General features: G+C 42.5%; 1 protein-coding gene, 2 long non-coding RNA genes and 2 other non-coding genes across 33 annotated transcripts; 3 read left to right on the top strand and 2 right to left on the bottom strand.

Moving 5' to 3' along the window:
• The first annotated feature begins 1,965 nt into the window (after positions 1-1,965).
• Positions 1,966-2,047, top strand: trnas-aga (transfer RNA serine (anticodon AGA)). The gene has a single exon. It is a non-coding gene; the product is annotated as a tRNA-Ser (tRNA).
• A 1,445-nt stretch (positions 2,048-3,492) lies between these two features.
• Positions 3,493-3,575, top strand: trnal-cag (transfer RNA leucine (anticodon CAG)). Its single transcript has one exon. It is a non-coding gene; the product is annotated as a tRNA-Leu (tRNA).
• Positions 3,576-11,098: 7,523 nt separating this feature from the next.
• LOC127917199 (uncharacterized) lies at positions 11,099-13,035 on the top strand. Of its 12 annotated transcripts, none has more exons than XM_052500525.1 (6): positions 11,099-11,333; positions 11,544-11,648; positions 11,754-11,858; positions 12,274-12,378; positions 12,484-12,798; positions 12,904-13,035. In XM_052500525.1, the coding sequence occupies exons 1-6, from the start codon at positions 11,322-11,324 to the stop codon at positions 13,033-13,035; spliced, it is 774 nt and encodes a 257-aa protein (XP_052356485.1). In that variant the 5' UTR covers positions 11,099-11,321. The 12 variants fall into 12 exon arrangements, 4 of the variants coding, with proteins under 4 accessions (XP_052356485.1, XP_052356482.1, XP_052356483.1 ...); XM_052500522.1 differs by having other exon boundaries at positions 11,099-11,438; XM_052500523.1 differs by lacking the exon at positions 11,544-11,648 and having other exon boundaries at positions 11,099-11,438.
• LOC127917200 (uncharacterized) lies at positions 11,579-12,961 on the bottom strand. 3 transcript variants are annotated; one of them, XR_008097011.1, is made up of 3 exons: positions 12,866-12,961; positions 12,131-12,760; positions 11,579-11,715 (listed from the first exon to the last, which is right to left on the bottom strand). It is a non-coding gene; the product is annotated as an uncharacterized LOC127917200 (long non-coding RNA). The 3 variants fall into 3 exon arrangements; XR_008097012.1 differs by having other exon boundaries at positions 12,131-12,655; XR_008097013.1 differs by lacking the exon at positions 12,866-12,961 and having other exon boundaries at positions 12,131-12,445; positions 12,551-12,646.
• Positions 13,036-13,210: 175 nt separating the features above from the next.
• Positions 13,211-14,381, bottom strand: LOC127917198 (uncharacterized). 16 transcript variants are annotated; one of them, XR_008097000.1, is made up of 3 exons: positions 14,324-14,381; positions 13,523-13,633; positions 13,211-13,465 (listed from the first exon to the last, which is right to left on the bottom strand). It is a non-coding gene; the product is annotated as an uncharacterized LOC127917198 (long non-coding RNA). The 16 variants fall into 16 exon arrangements; XR_008096997.1 differs by lacking the exon at positions 14,324-14,381 and adding an exon at positions 14,257-14,297; XR_008096992.1 differs by lacking the exon at positions 14,324-14,381 and adding an exon at positions 14,201-14,272.
• Positions 14,382-20,972: the final 6,591 nt, after the last annotated feature.

Raw genomic sequence — 20,972 nt, 5'->3', positions numbered from 1 at the left:
ATCGGATTGACAAAGGCCCTCGTCAGAGCAAAAGGAAAGACTGTGAATATCTATACAGACTCAGCCTATGCCCATGGAGCAGTCCACACTGATGGACCACAGTGGGTAAGAAGAAACTTTACCACAACAGGAAATCTTCCAATCAAACACAAGACACAGATGGAGAGACTAATAGCATCAGTATCATTACCGGCAGCCATCATGAAGTGCAAAGGACACCAGCAACTGAAAAGCAGCAGACAAAGCAGCCAAAAAAGCTGGAGGTTACCTACATAAACAGATGGTACTGCAACCACAGATATCGCAAACAGAGCTCACCCAGAAAAATATAGTGGAGCTACAAAACTCAGCAGGACCCTATGAACACTCAGTCTGGGCACAGAAAGGGGCGACCAAAGGCCCAGGTGAACTCTGGAGATGTCACGACGGAAGACTGGTTGCCCCAGCAAAACTCTGCCCAGAACTCTTACGAGAAGCACATGGCCCCACACACGAAGGCAAACTAAAGACCCTCCAAAAGGCCTCGCACATCTGGTGGCACCCTCACATGAAAGAAATGACTGACTTATTTTGTGACGAATGCAACATATGTGGCAGCCACAACCCAAAGAAACCATATCAAACACCAATGGGCTCATACCCAGTACCTAATGCATGTTTTCAGGACATTAGTACACCGACATGGGCCCCGACAATGTATTCAAAGGAAAACGCTATCTCCTAGTTATGGTAGATAGGTTCTCCAAATGGGTAGAAGCAATACCAACAGCAAAGGAGGATGCTAGGTCAGTCATTAAGTGGCTACAAACCGAACTAATACCCAGGTATGGCATCCCAAGACAAATCAGATTTGACAAATGGCTCACATTTCAGTAACAAACACCTAAGACAGGTGGAAGAAAGATTTGGCATAACACACAGATTCGGTTCTGTGTACCACCCCCCAGTCCCAAGGTCTGGTGGAACGTGCAAAAGCTAAGATAGCTAAAGCATGTGCAGGTACGAAGTTGACATGGGTTGAAGCCCTGCCTCTGGCGCTGATGGCCATGAGAGCCTCACCAGGAGCAGGCACCCATCTCTCTCCTCATGAGATAATGACTGGTAGAGTCATGCCTGGTCCACCAAGGGAGGGAGGTCATATGCCCGCTCTTGATGTACAACAAATTGAAATGTCGGATTATGTAAAAAAAAAAATGACGGAACTCTCTGCAGCACTCTCTTCTCAGGTTCGGAAGGTCCAAGAGGGGGAGCTGCCGGGGGACACGCCACTACTGAAGGTAAAAGTTGGTGACTGGGTGAGGGTTAAAGTCCACAAAAGAAAGTGGCTGGAACCCAGGTAGACTGGACCGTACGAAGTGAAGGAGGTTACTTCACACTCAGTCCAGGTCAAAGGTAAATCAGGCGCACCTTGGCACCACCTTACACATTGCACCCCAGCCCCAACTCCATTCAGAGCTGATTTGAACAGCCTAATTTCGATACCAAATGAAGACACTCCTGACTCAGGTGAGTATCAAACTCCATCTCCCCTGAAAAAGGAACCTCGCCCAGTTAGAGGGACATCTCTCTCTCCCTGGGCGAGGCTAGGAATATCTGGGCCTTTGTTTGTGATATTCCTACTGATAGTTGGAGTATCCCTGGGTACCCTGACATGGTTAATAGAACAACAATCATACAATAGAGCGTTAACGCCACTGGTACCTGTGCACTCATAAACCTCCTGTTGCCTATCTCTGTTTACCCCATAGGTGTCCAGGACCTGCTAACTCGCATAAATGATCAGGGCCCTATCTATTGGCCTAGCAGGACCAAGCGTGCGTTTACCCCAAGAGCTGGGGATCCAACATACATTTATTATTATTAATGCATTATAATGAGTTAATGAGTTACTGCATTGTCTTTCAGTTGTAAAATTATCACTTTCTGTAGGCTATGCCTGGTGGCCCATTCACTGGTGACAAGCCTGTTGTCGTGGCCGAGTGGTTAAGGCGATGGACTAGAAATCCATTAGGATCTTCCTGCGCAGGTTCGAATCCTGCCGACAACGAAATTGAATTTTCTTGACCCCTCTGGAGGTTGAAGTTTAGTCGTGTTTCTTATACCAATCATATCCTCTCAGATCTCCACAAGTACATAGGGATTAGTTGTCCATTTGGTATAGGATCCCACCTCACACCTTTACACACCTGGTTATCCATCCTTCTAGCTCTATAGGCCACAGTAGCATAGGTTACAGGTTTGTAGTCAAGCCACGGATTTCAGGTGAGATTCCATGATACACTCAACAATACAACAACACGATTCTCATGAATAACCATTAAGCCATTTGCTAAGATTTCCCCCATTTTGACATGTGGAAACCTGTTGTCACTCTTACCCTGACGGATAGCTCCAGACATTTTGTTGGTCCTATCTGAGGCATTTTTAAATTCATGTCAAAATGGCCATACACCTGCATTGTTTGCTGTTTGGGGTTTTAGGCTGGGTTTCTGTACAGCACTTTGAGATATCAGCTGATGTACGAAGGTCTATATAAATAAATTTGATTTGATGATATTCTGAAGACACTCTTAAAGTCTGCAGGGTAATCGAACTGGCCACATCTAAAGTCGTTCGTGAGAAACCTTGTTAAACACTAAAAGAAAAAGTAAAAACACGATTGCATTGAAAATAACCATTAAGTCATTCAGGTCGCAGACTCCCCTATAGGCATGGTTTGAAACCCACTCCTGACAACTTTTTAGCGCCTGCATGTCATGCACCTTTGTAAAATCCAGTTGAAAAATAAATGACTTAAGGTAATGTAAATGACACCTCGTTAATATGAGTAGTGAATAACTATCGTATTTTTAATATTCCGCAAAAACAGCTAGTTGATGAGAGGCTGAAAGAGAATTGCAAGAATCGCGCAATTTCACAGGCGGGCCACAAACAGGCGAATAACAAAAAGCATCTCGGAACGCACAACTCGTCAGTCGTTGTCAGTGGATTGTATTGGCGGGAAGAACAAAAATATTGTCTGCAGGGTAATCGAAGTCGCCGCATCTAATGTCAAGCCACAGGTCACAGGTGAGCTGCCTTGTTAAACCCGAAAAATAAATAACAACATGATTGCGTTGAAAATACCCATTAAGCCATTTGTTAAGATTTCCCCCATGTGGACCTGTTGTCACTCTTACCCTGATGATTGTTGATATTTACAGACACTTTTTCAGTCTTATCTGAGGAATTGTATCATTTATTTCAGAATGGCCATATTCTGAGGCCAGTTTAGCGTTCATTCAATGATGATTTACTACTCTTTTCCATTGAAGGCCATATTGAGGTTAAATCAATGACTGGAGTTTTTCATTGATAAAAACAAATGACTATTGAAAGTGCAAGTCTGTATCGTGCATAAATTTAGTGGTCTCTGTGGTGATTTTAGAAGGCTGTGCCTATTTCTACTTTTACCCCATACTCTTTAACCCGATACCCAGGTACCGTGCTGTAGTCAGGATGGCTGAGTGGTCTAAGGCGCTGCGTTCAGGTCGCAGTCTCCCATGGAGGCGTGGGTTCAAATCCCACTTCTGACAGTTGTTTAGTGCCTCTCAGGAGTCATGCTGCTTAGCAGTAATAATAAGATGATGAAATAACAATTTATAATAAACACTCAAATGCAAACCTTTCAAGGAAACTAAGAAAACAGCTGTACTTAACAAATGAATGAGGGGAACATTTCATTTTATTGCATTTTAATGAGTTAATGAGTTACTGCATTGTCTTTCAGTTGTAAAATTATCCCTTTCTGTAGGCTATGCCTGGTGGCCCATTCACTTGTGCATGTCATGCACCTTTGTAAAATCCAGTTGAAAAATAAATGACTTAAGGTAATGTAAGGGACCATATATGGCATGTGTGGTGTCAGGAAAATAACCTCACACTCAACGTCAACAAAACTAAGGAGATGATTGTGGACTTCAGGAATCAGCAGAGGGAGCACCCCCTATCCACATCGATGGAACAGCAGTGGAGAGGGTAGCTAGTTTTAAGTTCCTCGGTGTACACATCACAGACAAACTGAATTGGTCCACCCACACAGACAGCATCGTGAAGAAGGCGCAGCAGCGCCTCTTCAACCTCAGGAGGCTGAAGAAATTTGGCTTGTCACCAAAAGCACTCACAAACTTCTACAGGTGCACAATCGAGAGCATCCTGTCGGGCTGTATCACCGCCTGGTATGGCAACTGCTCCGCCCACAACCGTAAGGCCCTCCAGAGGGTAGTGAGGTCCGTACAACGCATCACCGGGGGCAAACTACCTGCCCTCCAGGACACCTACACCACCCGATGACTCAACTCCAGCCACTTTAATAATGGGAATTGATGTAAAATATATCACTAGCCACTTTAAACAATGCTACTTAATATAATGTTTACATACCTTACATTATTCATCTCATATGTCATATGTCTAATTCTTACTCGTTGGTTATTACTGCATTGTCGGAACTAGAAGCACAAGCATTTCGCTACACTTGCATTAACATCTGCTAACCATGTGTATGTGACAAATAAAATTTGAGTTGATTTGATTTGGTCACATGTTGTCTCCCGCAGAAAACCTTCCATAAAATACTGAGGCAGCCATTTTTCCAATCGCTTCTTATGAGAAACCAACTGCCTCGACGGATATATTATGTTAAAAACACCTTGAGGATGGATCCTAAACAACGTTTGTTGTGTTTCTGTCGATATTATGGAGCAAATTTTGAAAAAAGTTTGGCGTTATGGTTGAAGTATTTTTCGGTCGATTTCTCAGCCAAAACTGATGAACAAACGGGACCTTTTTCGCCTACAAAAATATTATTTTTGTAAAAAAGGAACATTTGCTGTCTAACTGGGAGTCTCCTGAGTGAAAGCATCTGAAGTTCTTCAAAGGTAAATGATTTAATTTGATTGCTTTTCTTATTTTCGTGAAAATGTTGCCTGCTGCCAGCAGAGCCTAGCATAGCATTATGCCATGATAAACTTACACAAATGCTTGTCTAGCGTTGGCTGTAGCGCATATTTTGAAAATCTGAGAGGACAGTGTTGTTAACAAAAGGCTAAGCTTGTGTTTGAATATATTTATTTAATTTCATTTGCGATTTTCATGAATAGGAAAAGTTGCGTTATGGTAATGCACTTGAGGCTATGATTACGCTCCCGGATACGGGATTGCTAGTTGCTAGAGGTTTTAAACTGTATAGATATTAAACCTAATAGATATTAAACCAAATAGATATTAAACTATATAGATTTTTTAACCATATAGATATTAAATATAGATTTTTAAGCATATAGATATTAAAAAATACAGATATTAAACAATATAGATATTAAACTATATAGATAATATTGACCTCAGAGTAGAACACTGGTGCGTTCCATCTCAACGTGTCGATTACTAACTCTAGTGGCTTGTAGACTGTCCAACCCCCCACCTCTCCTGCACCCATCTATACATCCTCTCTGCTGAGAGGATGTGAAAGATGTGTATGACAGAAGGAAGGGGCCTAGAGAGATGAGAGATGGAGAGAGAGAGAGACGGAAAGAGAGTAAGAGAGACAAAGAGATAGAGAAAGACAGAAGGAGGTGATAGGGATAGAGACAGAGACACAGAGAGACAGAGACATAGACAGACAGACACAGAGACAGAACGATGGAGAGAGACAGACAGACAGACAGACAGACAGACAGACAGACAGACAGACAGACAGACAGACAGAGAGAGAACGACAGAGAGAGAAAGAACGACAGAGAGAGAAAAGAGAGAATGATGGAGAGAGAGAGAGACAGACAGACAGAGAGGACGATGGAGAGAGAGACACAGAGACAGAGAGATAGAGAGACACAGACACACAGAGACACAGAGACACACAGAGACACAGAGACAGAGGGAACGATTTAGAGACAGAGAGACAGAGGGAACGATTTAGAGACAGAGAGACAGAGAGAACGATGGAGAGAGAGAGAAAAGAGAACGATGGAGAGAGAGAGACACAGAAAGCATGCAAAAAAATAGAATTCCAGTTGGATAAACTTGATTTTTTTCGCAAGGACTTAAACCGGATACTAACCTCAAGATCAAAACCTTGAACCCAAATTCCATTACCTAAAACCTGGATTTCGGACAAAATGATCTGAATGGATTATTATTCACAAATTATCTTACGACAAAAGATTTATTCACCATGCACACCCTAATTGACAAAATAAACAAAACCAAAGTTTTCTCATGCTTTGTTGATTGAAAAAAAATATTTTGGGTCTGCTACACAAGTTGATGGAAAGGGGAAAAAACATGGTGTAGGGGAAAAAACATGCAACATTATAAAATCCCCACAATCAACAAGTGTGCAGTTAAAATTGGCAAAAAAACACATAAATGGGGTGAGACAGGGATGCAGCGTAAGCCCCACCCTCTTCAACATATCAATGAATTGGTGAGGGCACTAGAACAGTCTGCAGCACCTGGCCTCAAATCAAAATCAAAAAATCAAAAAATCAAAATGAAATTTTATTTGTCACATACACATGGTTAGCAGATGTTAATGCGAGTGTAGCGAAATGCTTGTGCTTCTAGTTCCGACAATGCAGTGATAACCAACAAGTAATCTAACTAACAATTCCAAAACTACTGTCTTATACACAGTGTAAGGGGATAAGGAATATGTACATAAGGATATATGAATGAGTGATGGTACAGAGCAGCATACAGTAGATGGTATCGAGTACAGTATATACATATGAGATGAGTGTGTAGACAAAGTAAACAAAGTGGCATAGTTAAAGTGGCTAGTGATACATGTATTACATAAGGATGCAGTCGATGATGTAGAGTACAGTATATACATATGCATATGAGATGAATAATGTAGGGTAAGTAACATTATATAAGGTAGCATTGTTTAAAGTGGCTAGTGATATATTTACATAATTTCCCATCAATTCCCATTATTAAAGTGGTTGGAGTTGGGTCAGTGTCAATGACAGTGTGTTGGCAGCAGCCACTCAATGTTAGTGGTGGCTGTTTAACAGTCTGATGGCCTTGAGATAGAAGCTGTTTTTCAGTCTCTCGGTCCCAGCTTTGATGCACCTGAACTGACCTCGCCTTCTGGATGATAGCGGGGTGAACAGGCAGTGGTTCGGGTGGTTGATGTCCTTGATGATCTTTATGGCCTTCCTGTAACAACGGGTGGTGTAGGTGTCCTGGAGGGCAGGTAGTTTGCCCCCGGTGATGCGTTGTGCATTCCTCACTACCCTCTGGAGAGCCTTACGGTTGAGGGCGGAGCAGTTGCCGTATCAGGCGGTGATACAGCCCGCCAGGATGCTCTCGTTTGTGCATCTGTAGAAGTTTGTGAGTGCTTTTGGTGACAAGCCGAATTTCTTCAGCATCCTGAGGTTGAATAGGCGCTGCTGCGCCTTCTTCACGATGCTGTCAGTGTGAGTGGACCAATTCAGTTTGTCTGTGATGTGTATGCCGAGGAACTTAAAACTTGCTACCCTCTCCACTACTGTTCCATCGATGTGGATAGGGGGGTGTTCCCTCTGCTGTTTCCTGAAGTCCACAATCATCTCCTTAGTTTTGTTGACGTTGAGTGTGAGGTTATTTTCCTGACACCACACTCCGAGGGCCCTCACCTCCTCCCTGTAGGCCGTCTCGTCGTTGTTGGTAATCAAGCCTACCACTGTTGTGTCGTCCACAAACTTGATGATTGAGTTGGAGGCATGCGTGGCCACGCAGTCGTGGGTGAACAGGGAGTACAGGAGAGGGCTCAGAACGCACCCTTGTGGGGCCCCCGTGTTGAGGATCAGCGGGGAGGAGATGTTGTTGCCTACCCTCACCACCTGGGGGCGGCCCGTCAGGAAGTCCAGTACCCAGTTGCACAGGGCGGGGTCGAGACCCAGGGTTAGAGTAACAATGATCCAAGGTTTTACCACCCCTGGTTGCGCAATCGATATGCTGATAAAATTTAGGGAGTCTTGTTTTCAGATTAGCTTTGTTAAAATCCCCAGCTACAATGAATGCAGCCTCCGGATAAATGGTTTCCAGTTTGCAAAGAGTTAAATAAAGTTAGTTCAGAGCCATCGATGTGTCTGCATGGGGGGGGATATATACGGCTGTGATTATAATCGAAGAGAATTCTCTTGGAAGATAATGCGGTCTACATTTGATTTTTAGGAATTCTAAATCAGGTGAACAGAAGGATTTGAGTTCCTGTATGTTTCCTTCATCACACCATGTCCCGTTAGTCATGAGGCATACGCCCCCGCCACTCTTCTTACCAGAAAGATGTTTGTTTCTGTCGGCGCGATGCGTGGAGAAACCCGTTGGCTGCACCGCCCTGGATAGCGTCTTCCCAGTAAGCCACGTTTCCGTGAAGCAGAGAATGTTGCAGTCTCTGATGTCCCTCTGGAATGCTACCCTTGCTCGGATTTCGTCAACCTTGTTGTCGAGAGACTGGACATTGGCAAGAAGAATGCTGGGAAGTGGTGCGCGATGTGCCCTTTTTCGGAGTCTGACCAGAAGACCGCTATGTTTCCCTCTTTTTCGGAGTTGTTTCCTTGGGTCGCTGCATGCGATCCATTCCGTTGTCCTGTTTGTAAGGCAGAACACAGAATCCGCGTCGTGGAAAACATATTCTTGGTCGTACTGATGGTGAGTTGACGCTGATCTTATATTCAGTAGTTCTTCTCGACTGTATGTAATGAAACCTAAGATGACCTGGGGTACTAATGTAAGAAATAACACGTAAAAAAACAAAAAACTGCATAGTTTCCTAGGAACGCGAAGCGAGGCGGCCATCTCAGTCGGCACCCTACTAGAATCTGAAATCAAATGCTTCTAAATCAGCACCTAGATCTTCTGCACAGTTTCTGTCAGACCTGGGCCCTGACAGTAAACCTCATTAAGACAAAAAAATATGGTATTCCAAAAAAGGTCCAGTTTGCAAGGACCACATATATAAATTCCATCGAGACACCATTGCCCTAGAGCACACAAAAGCTATGCATACCTCGGCCTAAACATCAGCGCCACAGGTAACTTCCACAAAGCTGTGAATGATCTGAGAGACAAGCCAATAAGGGCCTTCTAAGTCATCAAAAGGAACATAAAAATGTACATTCCATTTCGGATCTGGCTAAAAATACTTGAATCAATTATAGAACCAATTTCCCTATATGGTTGTGAGGTCTGGGGTCCACTCACCAATCAAGAATTCACAAAACATCAAATTGAAAAGAGGAAAGAGCAGTTAAATTCTACAACCACCTAAAAGGAAGTGATTCCCAAACCTTCCATAACAAAGCCATCACCTACAGAGAGATGAACCTGGAGAAGAGTCCCGACTAAGCAAGCTGGTCCTGAGGCTCTGTTCACAAACAGACCCCACAGAGCCCCAGGACACCAACACAATTAGACCCAACCAAATCATGAGAAAACAAAAACATAATTACTTGACACTTTGGAAAGAATTAACAAACAAAAAAAACAGAGCAAACTAGAATGCTATTTGGTCATAAACAGAGAGTACACAATGGCAGAATTCCTGACCACTGTGACTGACCCAAACTTAAGGAAAGCTTTGACTATGTACAGACTCAGTAAGCATAGCCTTGGTATTGAGAGAGGCCGTCATAGGCAGACCTGGCTCTCAAGAGAAGACAGGCTATGTGCTCCCTGAATGAGGTGGAAAGAGCTACACTTCCTAACATCCTGCCAAATATATGGCCATATTAGAGACACATATTTCCTTCAGATTGCACAGACCCACAAAGACCAATTTTGATAAACTCCCATATCTACTGGTTGAAATATCACAGTGTGCCATCACAGCTGCAAGATTTGTGACCTGTTGCCACAAGAAAAGGGCAACCAGTGAAGAACAAACACCATTTTCTCATTTGTACTTATTTGTACATTGTTACAACACTGTACATCGACATAATATGACATGCTAATAAAGCCATCTGAATTTAATTTGAGAAAGAGAAAGAGAAAGAGAAAGAGAAAGAGAAAGAGAAAGAGAAAGAGAAAGAGAAAGAGAAAGAGAAAGAGAAAGAGAGCGAGAGCGAGAGCGAGAGCGAGAGCGAGAGCGAGAGCGAGAGCGAGAGCGAGAGCGAGAGCGAGAGCGAGATGGGCCATGGCAGTAAACCATGATAATGATGATTTTCCAGAGAAGGTCTCAGGGAATTAGACCAATGCACACACTACAATTACTTTGGTTTAAAAATAATCTCAACTGGACACCTTAATGAGGCAGTGAATGAACTGAGAGAGAAAGCAAGCAGGGCATTCTATGCCACTAAAAAATAAATTCAAATTGAAATACCTAAATGTGTCTAAAACTAATTGAATATGTCAATGAACCAATTGCACTTTATGCCAGCAAGGTGTGGGTTCCACTTGCAAAACAAGATTTCACCCAATGAGACAAAAACACCCCATTGAAACCCTGCATGCAGAGTTCAGTAAGATTATCCTGCATGTCCAGAGGAAAACTACAAACAATGCATGCAGGGCAGAATTAGGCCAATATCCACTAACAATAAAAACTTTAAAAAGTGTATAAATGTATCTAACTTCACATTAAACACTGAGACCTGTTGGGGAGTATAAATGTATCTAACTACACATTAAACACTGAGACCTGTTGGGGAGTATAAATGTATCTAACTACACATTAAACACTGAGACCTGTTGGGGTGTATAAATGTATCTAACTACACATTAAACACTGAGACCTGTTGGGGTGTATAAATGTATCTAACTACACATTAAACACTGAGACCTGTTGGGGTATATAAATGTATCTAACTACACATTAAACACTGAGACCTGTTGGGGTGTATAAATGTATCTAACTACACATTAAACACTGAGACCTGTTGGGGTGTATAAATGTATCTAACTACACATTAAACACTGAGACCTGTTGGGGTGTATAAATGTATCTAACTACACATTAAACACTGAGACCTGTTGGGGTGTATAAATGTATCTAACTACACATTAAACACTGAGACCTGTTGGGGTGTATAAATGTATCTAACTACATATTAAACACTGAGACCTGTTGGGGTGTATAAATGTATCTAACTACACATTAAACACTGAGACCTGTTAGGGTGTATAAATGTATCTAACTACACATTAAACACTGAGATCTGTTGGGGTCTATAACTGTTCCTGTGGTGTTGGAGGTCTTCACTGTAGTAGACTGGATCAGCTCCTCTGTCCCTCACTCATCTCTCTCTCCTCTCTCTGTACCTAGTGACCCTGTTCATCAGAACGTCATGGTGTTGGAGGTCTTCACTGTAGTAGACTGGATCAGCTCCTCTGTCCCCCACTCATCTCTCTCTCCTCTCTCTGTACCTAGTGACCCTGTTCATCAGAACGTCATGGTGTTGGAGGTCTTCACTGTAGTAGACTGGATCAGCTCCTCTGTCCCCCACTCATCTCTCTCTCCTCTCTCTTTACCTAGTGACCCTGTTCATCAGAACGTCATGGTGTTGGAGGTCTTCACTGTAGTAGACTGGATCAGCTCCTCTGTCCCTCACTCATCTCTCTCTCCTCTCTCTGTACCTAGTGACCCTGTTCATCAGAACGTCATGGTGTTGGAGGTCTTCACTGTAGTAGACTGGATCAGCTCCTCTGTCCCTCACTCATCTCTCTCTCCTCTCTCTGTACCTAGTGACCCTGTTCATCAGAACGTCATGGTGTTGTAGGTCTTCACTGTAGTAGACTGGATCAGCTCCTCTGTCCCCCACTCATCTCTCTCTCCTCTCTCTGTACCTAGTGACCCTGTTCATCAGAACGTCATGGTGTTGGAGGTCTTCACTGTAGTAGACTGGATCAGCTCCTCTGTCCCTCACTCATCTCTCTCTCTCTCTCTGTACCTAGTGACCCTGTTCATCAGAACGTCATGGTGTTGTAGGTCTTCACTGTAGTAGACTGGATCAGCTCCTCTGTCCCCCACTCATCTCTCTCTCCTCTCTGTACCTAGTGACCCTGTTCATCAGAACGTCATGGTGTTGGAGGTCTTCACTGTAGTAGACTGGATCAGCTCCTCTGTCCCTCACTCATCTCTCTCTCCTCTCTGTACCTAGTGACCCTGTTCATCAGAACGTCATGGTGTTGGAGGTCTTCACTGTAGTAGACTGGATCAGCTCCTCTGTCCCTCACTCATCTCTCTCTCCTCTCTCTGTACCTAGTGACCCTGTTCATCAGAACGTCATGGTGTTGTAGGTCTTCACTGTAGTAGACTGGATCAGCTCCTCTGTCCCCCACTCATCTCTCTCTCCTCTCTCTGTACCTAGTGACCCTGTTCATCAGAACGTCATGGTGTTGGAGGTCTTCACTGTAGTAGACTGGATCAGCTCCTCTGTCCCTCACTCATCTCTCTCTCCTCTCTCTGTACCTAGTGACCCTGTTCATCAGAACGTCATGGTGTTGTAGGTCTTCACTGTAGTAGACTGGATCAGCTCCTCTGTCCCCCACTCATCTCTCTCTCCTCTCTCTGTACCTAGTGACCCTGTTCATCAGAACGTCATGGTGTTGGAGGTCTTCACTGTAGTAGACTGGATCAGCTCCTCTGTCCCTCACTCATCTCTCTCTCCTCTCTCTGTACCTAGTGACCCTGTTCATCAGAACGTCATGGTGTTGGAGGTCTTCACTGTAGTAGACTGGATCAGCTCCTCTGTCCCTCACTCATCTCTCTCTCCTCTCTCTGTACCTAGTGACCCTGTTCATCAGAACGTCATGGTGTTGGAGGTCTTCACTGTAGTAGACTGGATCAGCTCCTCTGTCCCTCACTCATCACTCTCTCCTCTCTCTTTACCTAGTGACACTGTTCATCAGAACGTCATGGTGTTGTAGGTCTTCACTGTAGTAGACTGGATCAGCTCCTCTGTCCCTCACTCATCTCTCTCTCCTCTCTCTGTACCTAGTGACCCTGTTCATCAGAACGTCATGGTGGATGGAAAAAGATGCTCTCTTCAGCAGCGGTGAATAACCACAACCCTGTCAGTCCATCTCTTTACTTCTCCTTTCTCTTATCTTCTCTCTCGGTCCTTCCCTTTTCACACCAACGGACTTATCTTTAGACTCTGCAGCCTTGACCTCGATCAACAGCATCCGTAACAGAGAGGTGTGAAGTTTCCACAACAGAGTTAGAGTCAGTTTATCATGTACTTCTCTTTAGACGCTGCAGCCTTGACCTTCATCAACAGAGTTAGAGTTAGTTTATCATGAGAACATACAGACACCACGGACTGGAACTATCAACAAGAGTTAGTTTATCATGAGAACATACAGACACCACGGACTGGAACTATCAACAACAAGAGTTAGTTTATCATGAGAACATACAGACACCACTGACCTGGAACTATCAACAACAAGAGTTAGTTTATCATGAGAACATACAGACACCACTGACCTGGAACTATCAACAACAAGAGTTAGTTTGTCATGAGAACATACAGACACCACTGACCTGGAACTATCAACAAGAGTTGGTTTATCATGAGAACATACAGACACCACTGACCTGGAACTATCAACAACAAGAGTTAGTTTATCATGAGAACATACAGACACCACTGACCTGGAACTATGAACAACAAGAGTCAGTTTATCATGAGAACATACAGACACCACTGACTGGAACTATCAACAAGAGTTAGTTTATCATGAGAACATACAGACACCACGGACTGGAACTATCAACAACAAGAGTCAGTTTATCATGAGAACATACAGACACCACTGACCTGGAACTATCAACAACAAGAGTCAGTTTATCATGAGAACATACAGACACCACGGACTGGAACTAGAACATACAGACACCACTGACTGGAACTCAGTTTATCATGAGAACATACAGACACCACTGACTGGAACTATCAACAAGAGTCAGTTTATCATGAGAACATACAGACACCACTGACTGGAACTATCAACAAGAGTTAGTTTATCATGAGAACATACAGACACCACGGACTGGAACTATCAACAACAAGAGTCAGTTTATCATGAGAACATACAGACACCACTGACTGGAACTATCAACAACAAGAGTTGGTTTGTCATGAGAACATACAGACACCACGGACTGGAACTATGAACAACAAGAGTTAGTTTATCATGAGAACATACAGACACCACGGACTGGAACTATCAACAACAAGAGTCAGTTTATCATGAGAACATACAGACACCACTGACTGGAACTATCAACAACAAGAGTTAGTTTGTCATGAGAACATCATGAGAACATACAGACACCACTGACTGGAACCAGCTGACAGTATCAGTTGTAAAGGCTTCATTACTACAAACAGAAGGAAAGTTGTAGTCCATGATGAATGTTGCAAACGCTTCAATGTGTTTTATATTCTAATTGATTATGTAAAATTGGAAATTGTATTTTTCTATTATTTAATTGTGTGTGCTTACTTCAAGTAGTAGTTCAAGAAATAGAGTTAACTTTTTTGGGAAAGGGGGCAGCATTTTCACGTTTGGATGAAAAGCATGCTCAGAGTAAACTGCCTGCTATTCAGTCCCAGATGCTAATATATGCATATTATTATTGCATATTAATATATGCATATTATTATTAGTAGTATTGGATAGAAAACACTCTGAAGTTTCTAAAACTGTTTGAATGATGTCTGTGAGTATAACAGAACTCATATGGCAAGCAAAAACCTGAGAAGAAATCCAAACAGGAAGTGAGAAATCGATTTTCAAAACAGTGCCTATTGAAATCCCTGTTAGATATGGATGTGCTTGCACTACCTAGGGCTTCCACTAGATGTCACCATCTTTAGATACTGGTTTTAGGATTCTACTGTAAAGGAGGGGCTCATAGGAGCTCTTTGATCAGTGGTCTGGCAGAGAGTCTCGGTCTCATGACGCACGCTCCTGGCAGAGTTTGCTCTCGTTCCAATACTTTTCTTCAGACAATGAAATTCTCCGGTTGGAACCTTATTGATGATATATGTTAAAAACATCCTAAAGATTGATTGCATACATCATTTGACTTGTTTCTACAACCTGTAACGGAACTTTTTGAGTTTTTGTCTGGAAGAAGTGCTCTAACCTCATGAAGATGGATTACTGGGCCCATAGAGGGCATGGGGATCTGGGACACCGGTAAATGCATTTAGAACCGTGTTTCATTTTGGGTTACCAGGTGCACGGCAGTGAAAAGTGGAAACTGTCATATTTTCAACCGATTTCTGTAATTTTCAAAAAATGATTAAAAATACTTCCCGAAGGGCAAGAGGTCCCAAATTGCGGCTCATACCCTCTCACGTGATGGGCAACAATTACACCATGTTTAAAAAAGTTTGCATCCACAGGAATGCGCCCTGTAACATGCATTTTTTTCCAAACCTTAAAACACGATTTCCTATTAAAATGTTTTATACAAAAACGGTTTTAATTCAATGGAAATGCTTGTCTATGTGTGCCCTTTAGTTTAAAAAACACATCCAGATTGAGTTATTCAAGTTTTGGTGTACCGGAATTTGACCTACAATGGCGGGGCACACAGAAGCCCTGTGAGGTTCAGCGCTTATGCCGATAATTTGGCCTGCCCGACCTCTTGGAGCTAGGGCTGAATACTGCCCCCTTTGGAGGAAGTGCGTGCCCATAGTAAACTGAATTTTTTTTTTCTCCCAAAATTGCTAATATATGCATATAATAATTATTATTGAATAGAAAACACTCTAAAGCTTCTAAAACCGTTTAAATTATGTCTGTATGTAAAGCAGAACTCTCAGGGCAGCCTTTCTCCCAAACTCTCTCTTGTGGAGAGAAAAGTTGGATCAACTTTGACGTCATCGCCCCCACCCTTCCCAGGCAGCTACCGATCTGGGAACAGTATGTATCTTTTCAGCGCGATGTCTGCTTTCAAATGGCGCGTTCATTGTGAGAATCTCGCGAGCCCTCGTCCTTTGGCGGGCTAAAACGTTCGGGTCACTCTCAAATACATGCACTCTATTGCGCACGGCCGATTTGGGGCACGTTCTTTTCCAAGAAACACCAATTGAACTCGGTTTGTCTGTTCGCGCTGATCATTGTTTTACATGAACCTGTTGGGGATCATCATTCCCAATTGGGAACTTCCCCTCCCACATTCAGCTGGAATGTGGCGCATGGAACGCAAAAAATATTCTTAGAAATATTTAACCTCCACACATTAACAAGTCCAATAGCTCAAATGAAAGATAACCAACTTGTTTATCTACCCAGCAAGTCAGATTTCTAAAATGTTTTACGGCGAAAACATAGCACATATTTATGTCAAACCACCACCGAAGACAGCTAATTTGCATAGCCAAGTTGAAAAAAAATATGCAATCAACAAACGCAGGATTAAAAGAAAAATAATTTCACTAACCTTTTGAAATCTTCATCAGATGACAGTAATATAACATGTTACACAGTACATTTATGTTTTTTTCAATAATCTGCAATATATATCCATAAATCTCTGTTTACAATGACGCATCGTTCAAAAAATGCTACTAAAATGTCAGGAGAAATGACGATAGCCCCGGCAGATAACGTCAGCTAACAAGGAATACACATCATAAACTTTGACTACATATGCATGTTCTACATATATATAGGAAGATACACTTCTTCTAAATGCAATCGCTGTGTTACATTTATTTTTAACGTTACAGATTTCGTTCACTAGGCTATAATATGAGTCGGCGCTCAGAAATTAGCATTATGGCTCCTCTATCTTGGAGTCCACAGAAACCCAAATTTACCACATAAATATTCCCTTACCTTTGCTGTTCTTCCATCAGAAGACCTGGAAGGAATTATACTTATCAAAAACAACGTTTAGTTTTGAAGTCTGTGTCTTTCGGTTATCAAACACGACATATTTCGGTTGAAATGCAACCAAAAGTCAAGTGGATGCGCACAAAAACGTTGAAATTACATATTATATGTCGACTAAACTTATCAAACTAAGTTCATAATCAAGCTTTAGCATGTTATAAAGGTGCACAACAATCCTGAGGACGAACAGAAACACATCGTTTAATCAACCCTGAGGACGAACAGAAACATCGTTTAATCAATCCTGAGGACGAACAGAAACATCGTTTAATCAATCCTGAGGACGAACAGAAACACATCGTTTAATCAACCCTGAGGACGAACAGAAACATCGTTTAATCAATCCTGAGGACGAACAGAAACATTGTTTAATCAATCCTGAGGACGAACAGAAACACATCGTTTAATCAATCCTGAGGACGAACAGAAACATCGTTTAATCAATCCTGAGGACGAACAGAACACATCGTTTAATCAATCCTGAGGACGAACAGAAACATTGTTTAATCAATCCTGAGGACGAACAGAAACACATCGTTTAATCAATCCTGAGGACGAACAGAAACATTGTTTAATCAATCCTGAGGACGAACAGAAACACATCCATGCGTGTTCCATTTCTTCAGAAGAGAAAGTAAAAATCTATCGTCGATAGATACGTCGATAGATATGTGAAAAACACCTTGAGGATTGATTCTAAAGATCGGTTTACCATGTTTCTTTCGATATTATGGTGGTGTTAATTTGGAAAAAAGTTTGCATTTTAATGACTTATTATTACTTATTTTTTCCTTACCCAAACGTGATGAACAAAACAGAGCGATTAGTCGACACAAATAATATTTTTTGTAAAAACGGAACATTTGCTATCTAACAGAGTCTCCTCATTGAAAACATCTGAAGTTCTTCAAAGGTAAATTATTTTATTTGAATGCTTTTATGGTTTTTGTGGAAAATGTTGCCTGCTGAATGCTAACGCTAAATGGTACGTTAGCCATCAATACTGTTACACAAATGCTTGTTTTGCAATGGTTGAGAAGCATATTTTGAAAATCTGAGATGACAGTGTTGTTAACAAAAGCCTAAGCTTGAGAGCAAATAGATTAATTTCATTTCATTTGTGATTTTCATGAATAGTTAACGTTGCGTTATGGTAATGAGCTTGAGGCTGTAGTCACGATACCGGATCCGGGATGGCTCGACGCAAGAAGTTACATGTCAGCCACCAGCCCAGAGCATCAAGTTATACTGTTTAAATTTCAGCAACCAGAGCATCATGTTATACTGTTTAACCTGTTAGTCCTATAGGGGCAGTATTTCATTTTTGGATAAAAAGACGTGCCCGTTTTAAGCGCAATATTTTGTCACGAAAAGATGCTCGACTATGCTTGGAATTGATAGTTTTGGAAAGAAGACACTCTTACGTTTCCAGAACTGCAAAGATTTTCACTGTGAGTGCCCTAGAACAAATGCTTCAGGCAAAACCAAGATGTTTGACCGACCAGGAAATGAACAGGATTTCTGAGGCTACGTTTTCCATAATCGCCTTATATGGCTGTGAATGCGACAGGAATGAACGGACACTTTCTCTTGTTTCCCCAAGGTGTCTGCAGCATTGTGACGTATTTGTAGGCATATCATTGGAAGATTGACCATAAGAGACTACAATTGCCAAGTGTCCCGCACGGTGTCTGCGTGGAAATTGGTGCGCAAAAGTCAGCTACCAGTATTTTTCCATCCGAATCAGAGAAGAATGCAGGCTTCCAGGGACGGCATTTCAATGAAGAGATATATGACAAAACACCTTGAGGATTGATTCAAACAACGTTTTCCATGTTTCAGTCGATATTATGGAGTTAATTCGGAAAAAAGTTTGACGTGTAGGTGACTGAATTTTCGGTTAGTTTCGGTAGCCAAATGCATAGTAACAAAACGGAACGTTGTGTCCTACACAAGAATCGTTCAGGAAAAACTGGACATCTGCTATGTTATACTGTTTAAATTTCAGCAACCAGAGCATCATAACCTTGTATAGCCCACGTTATTTACTGATTTCTCTGATCTATTGTCCTTGTGAACTGTGATAAAATCATTATGTTGGGCGATTTAAATGTTGACAAAGAGACTGACTCGAAGGCCATTGAATTTCTGAATACTTTGAGCTCTATGGACTTTATCCAACATGTTACTGGACCCATCCATAACCACAGCCATACTCTAGACATGGTTATTACCAAGGGGCTTTCTACTGGGCCCACCCATAACCATAGCCATAGTCTGGTCCTGGTTATTACCAAGGGGCTTTCTACTGGGTCCACCCATAACCACAGCCATACTCTGGACCTGCTTATTACCAAGGGGCTTTCTATTGGGCCCACCCATAACCATAGCCATACTCTGGTCCTGGTTATTACCAAGGGGCTTTCTACTGGGTCCACCCATAACCACAGCCATACTACAGACCTAGTTATTACCAAGGGGCTTTCTACTGGGCCCACCCATAACCACAGCCATACTCTGGACCTGGTTATTACCAAGGGGCTTTCTACTGGGCCCACCCATAACCACAGCCATACTCTGGACCTGGGTATTACCAAGGGGCTTTCTACTGGGCCCACCCATAACCACAGCCATACTGTAGACCTGGATATTACCAAGGGGCTTTCTACTGGGCTCACCCATAACCACAGCCACACTATATTACCAAGGGGCTTTCTACTGGGCCCAGCCATAACCACAGCCATACTACAGACCTGGTTATTACCAAGGGGCTTTCTACTGGGCCCACCCATAACCACAGCCACACTACAGACCTGGTTATTACCAAGGGGCTTTCTACTGGGCCCACCCATTTCCACAGCCACACTACAGACCTGGTTATTACCAAGGGGCTTTCTACTGGGCCCACCCATAACCACAGCCATACTCTGGACCTGGTTATTACCAAGGGGCTTTCTACTGGGCCCACCCATAACCACAGCCATACTCTAGACATGGTTATTACCAAGGGGCTTTCTACTGGGCCCACCCATAACCACAGCCATACTCTGGACCTGGTTATTACCAAGGGGCTTTCTACTGGGCCCACCCATAACCACAGCCATACTCTGGACCTGGTTATTACCAAGGGGCTTTCTACTGGGCCCACCCATAACCACAGCCATACTCTGGACCTGGTTATTACCAAGGGGCTTTCTACTGGGCCCACCCATAACCACAGCCATACTCTGGACCTGGTTATTACCAAGGGGCTTTCTACTGGGCCCACCCATAACCACAGCCATACTCTGGACCTGGTTATTACCAAGGGGCTTTCTACTGGGCCCACCCATAACCATAGCCATACTCTGGTCCTGGTTATTACCAAGGGGTTTTCTATTGACATATCCTCTATAGTTGATGTTGCTTTCTCTGATCACCACTGTGGATTTATACTACCCTGTTGCCCATAGCACAGGGTAGTACTGAAGTACTGTTCAGTTTATATAGGTTACCCCTTATCAGTTATCAGATAGCACAGCATTGATTTTCAATGCTACGCAGACGATACACGATTTTCAATTTCTGTGACACCAGAGGATTTAGGCTCCATGGAAAAATTATTAGACTGTATTAGTGATTTAAATACTTGGTTGGCTCACAATTTCCTCCAGTAAATCAAGACTTGACCGAGGTACTTATTGTTGAACCAAAGCACAGAGAGAGAATCTGGTTGCAAAATGTAATTATTAACAGGCAAATATATAAAACCTAGTGTTATTTTAGATCCTCAACTACATTTTTACCACCTGAGGAACATTGTCAAGGTGCAGCCGTTTTTACAAGAGATCTTAAAACACATATGTTTAGCTTTTATATCCAGATCAACCTGGTGTCTGTTAACTTATATTTGTAGTAAATATTACAGGTTTTATTGTTATCCTTTAGTTTATCCTCTTATGTTTGTATGACAGACAGACTAGTTCAGAAGAGCTGGAAGAGCATGTTATATCATTCATAACACAACATGCTTCATCATTCATAACAAACACAACTTGCCACATCATTCATAACACAACATGCTACATCATTCATAACAA

This window comes from Oncorhynchus keta, unplaced genomic scaffold (assembly GCF_023373465.1).
Source record: "Oncorhynchus keta strain PuntledgeMale-10-30-2019 unplaced genomic scaffold, Oket_V2 Un_contig_1090_pilon_pilon, whole genome shotgun sequence".
NCBI classification, from domain to species: domain Eukaryota; kingdom Metazoa; phylum Chordata; class Actinopteri; order Salmoniformes; family Salmonidae; genus Oncorhynchus; species Oncorhynchus keta.
The sequence above is the reverse complement of the archived record's forward strand: the minus strand, read 5'-3'. Positions and strand labels throughout refer to the sequence as shown.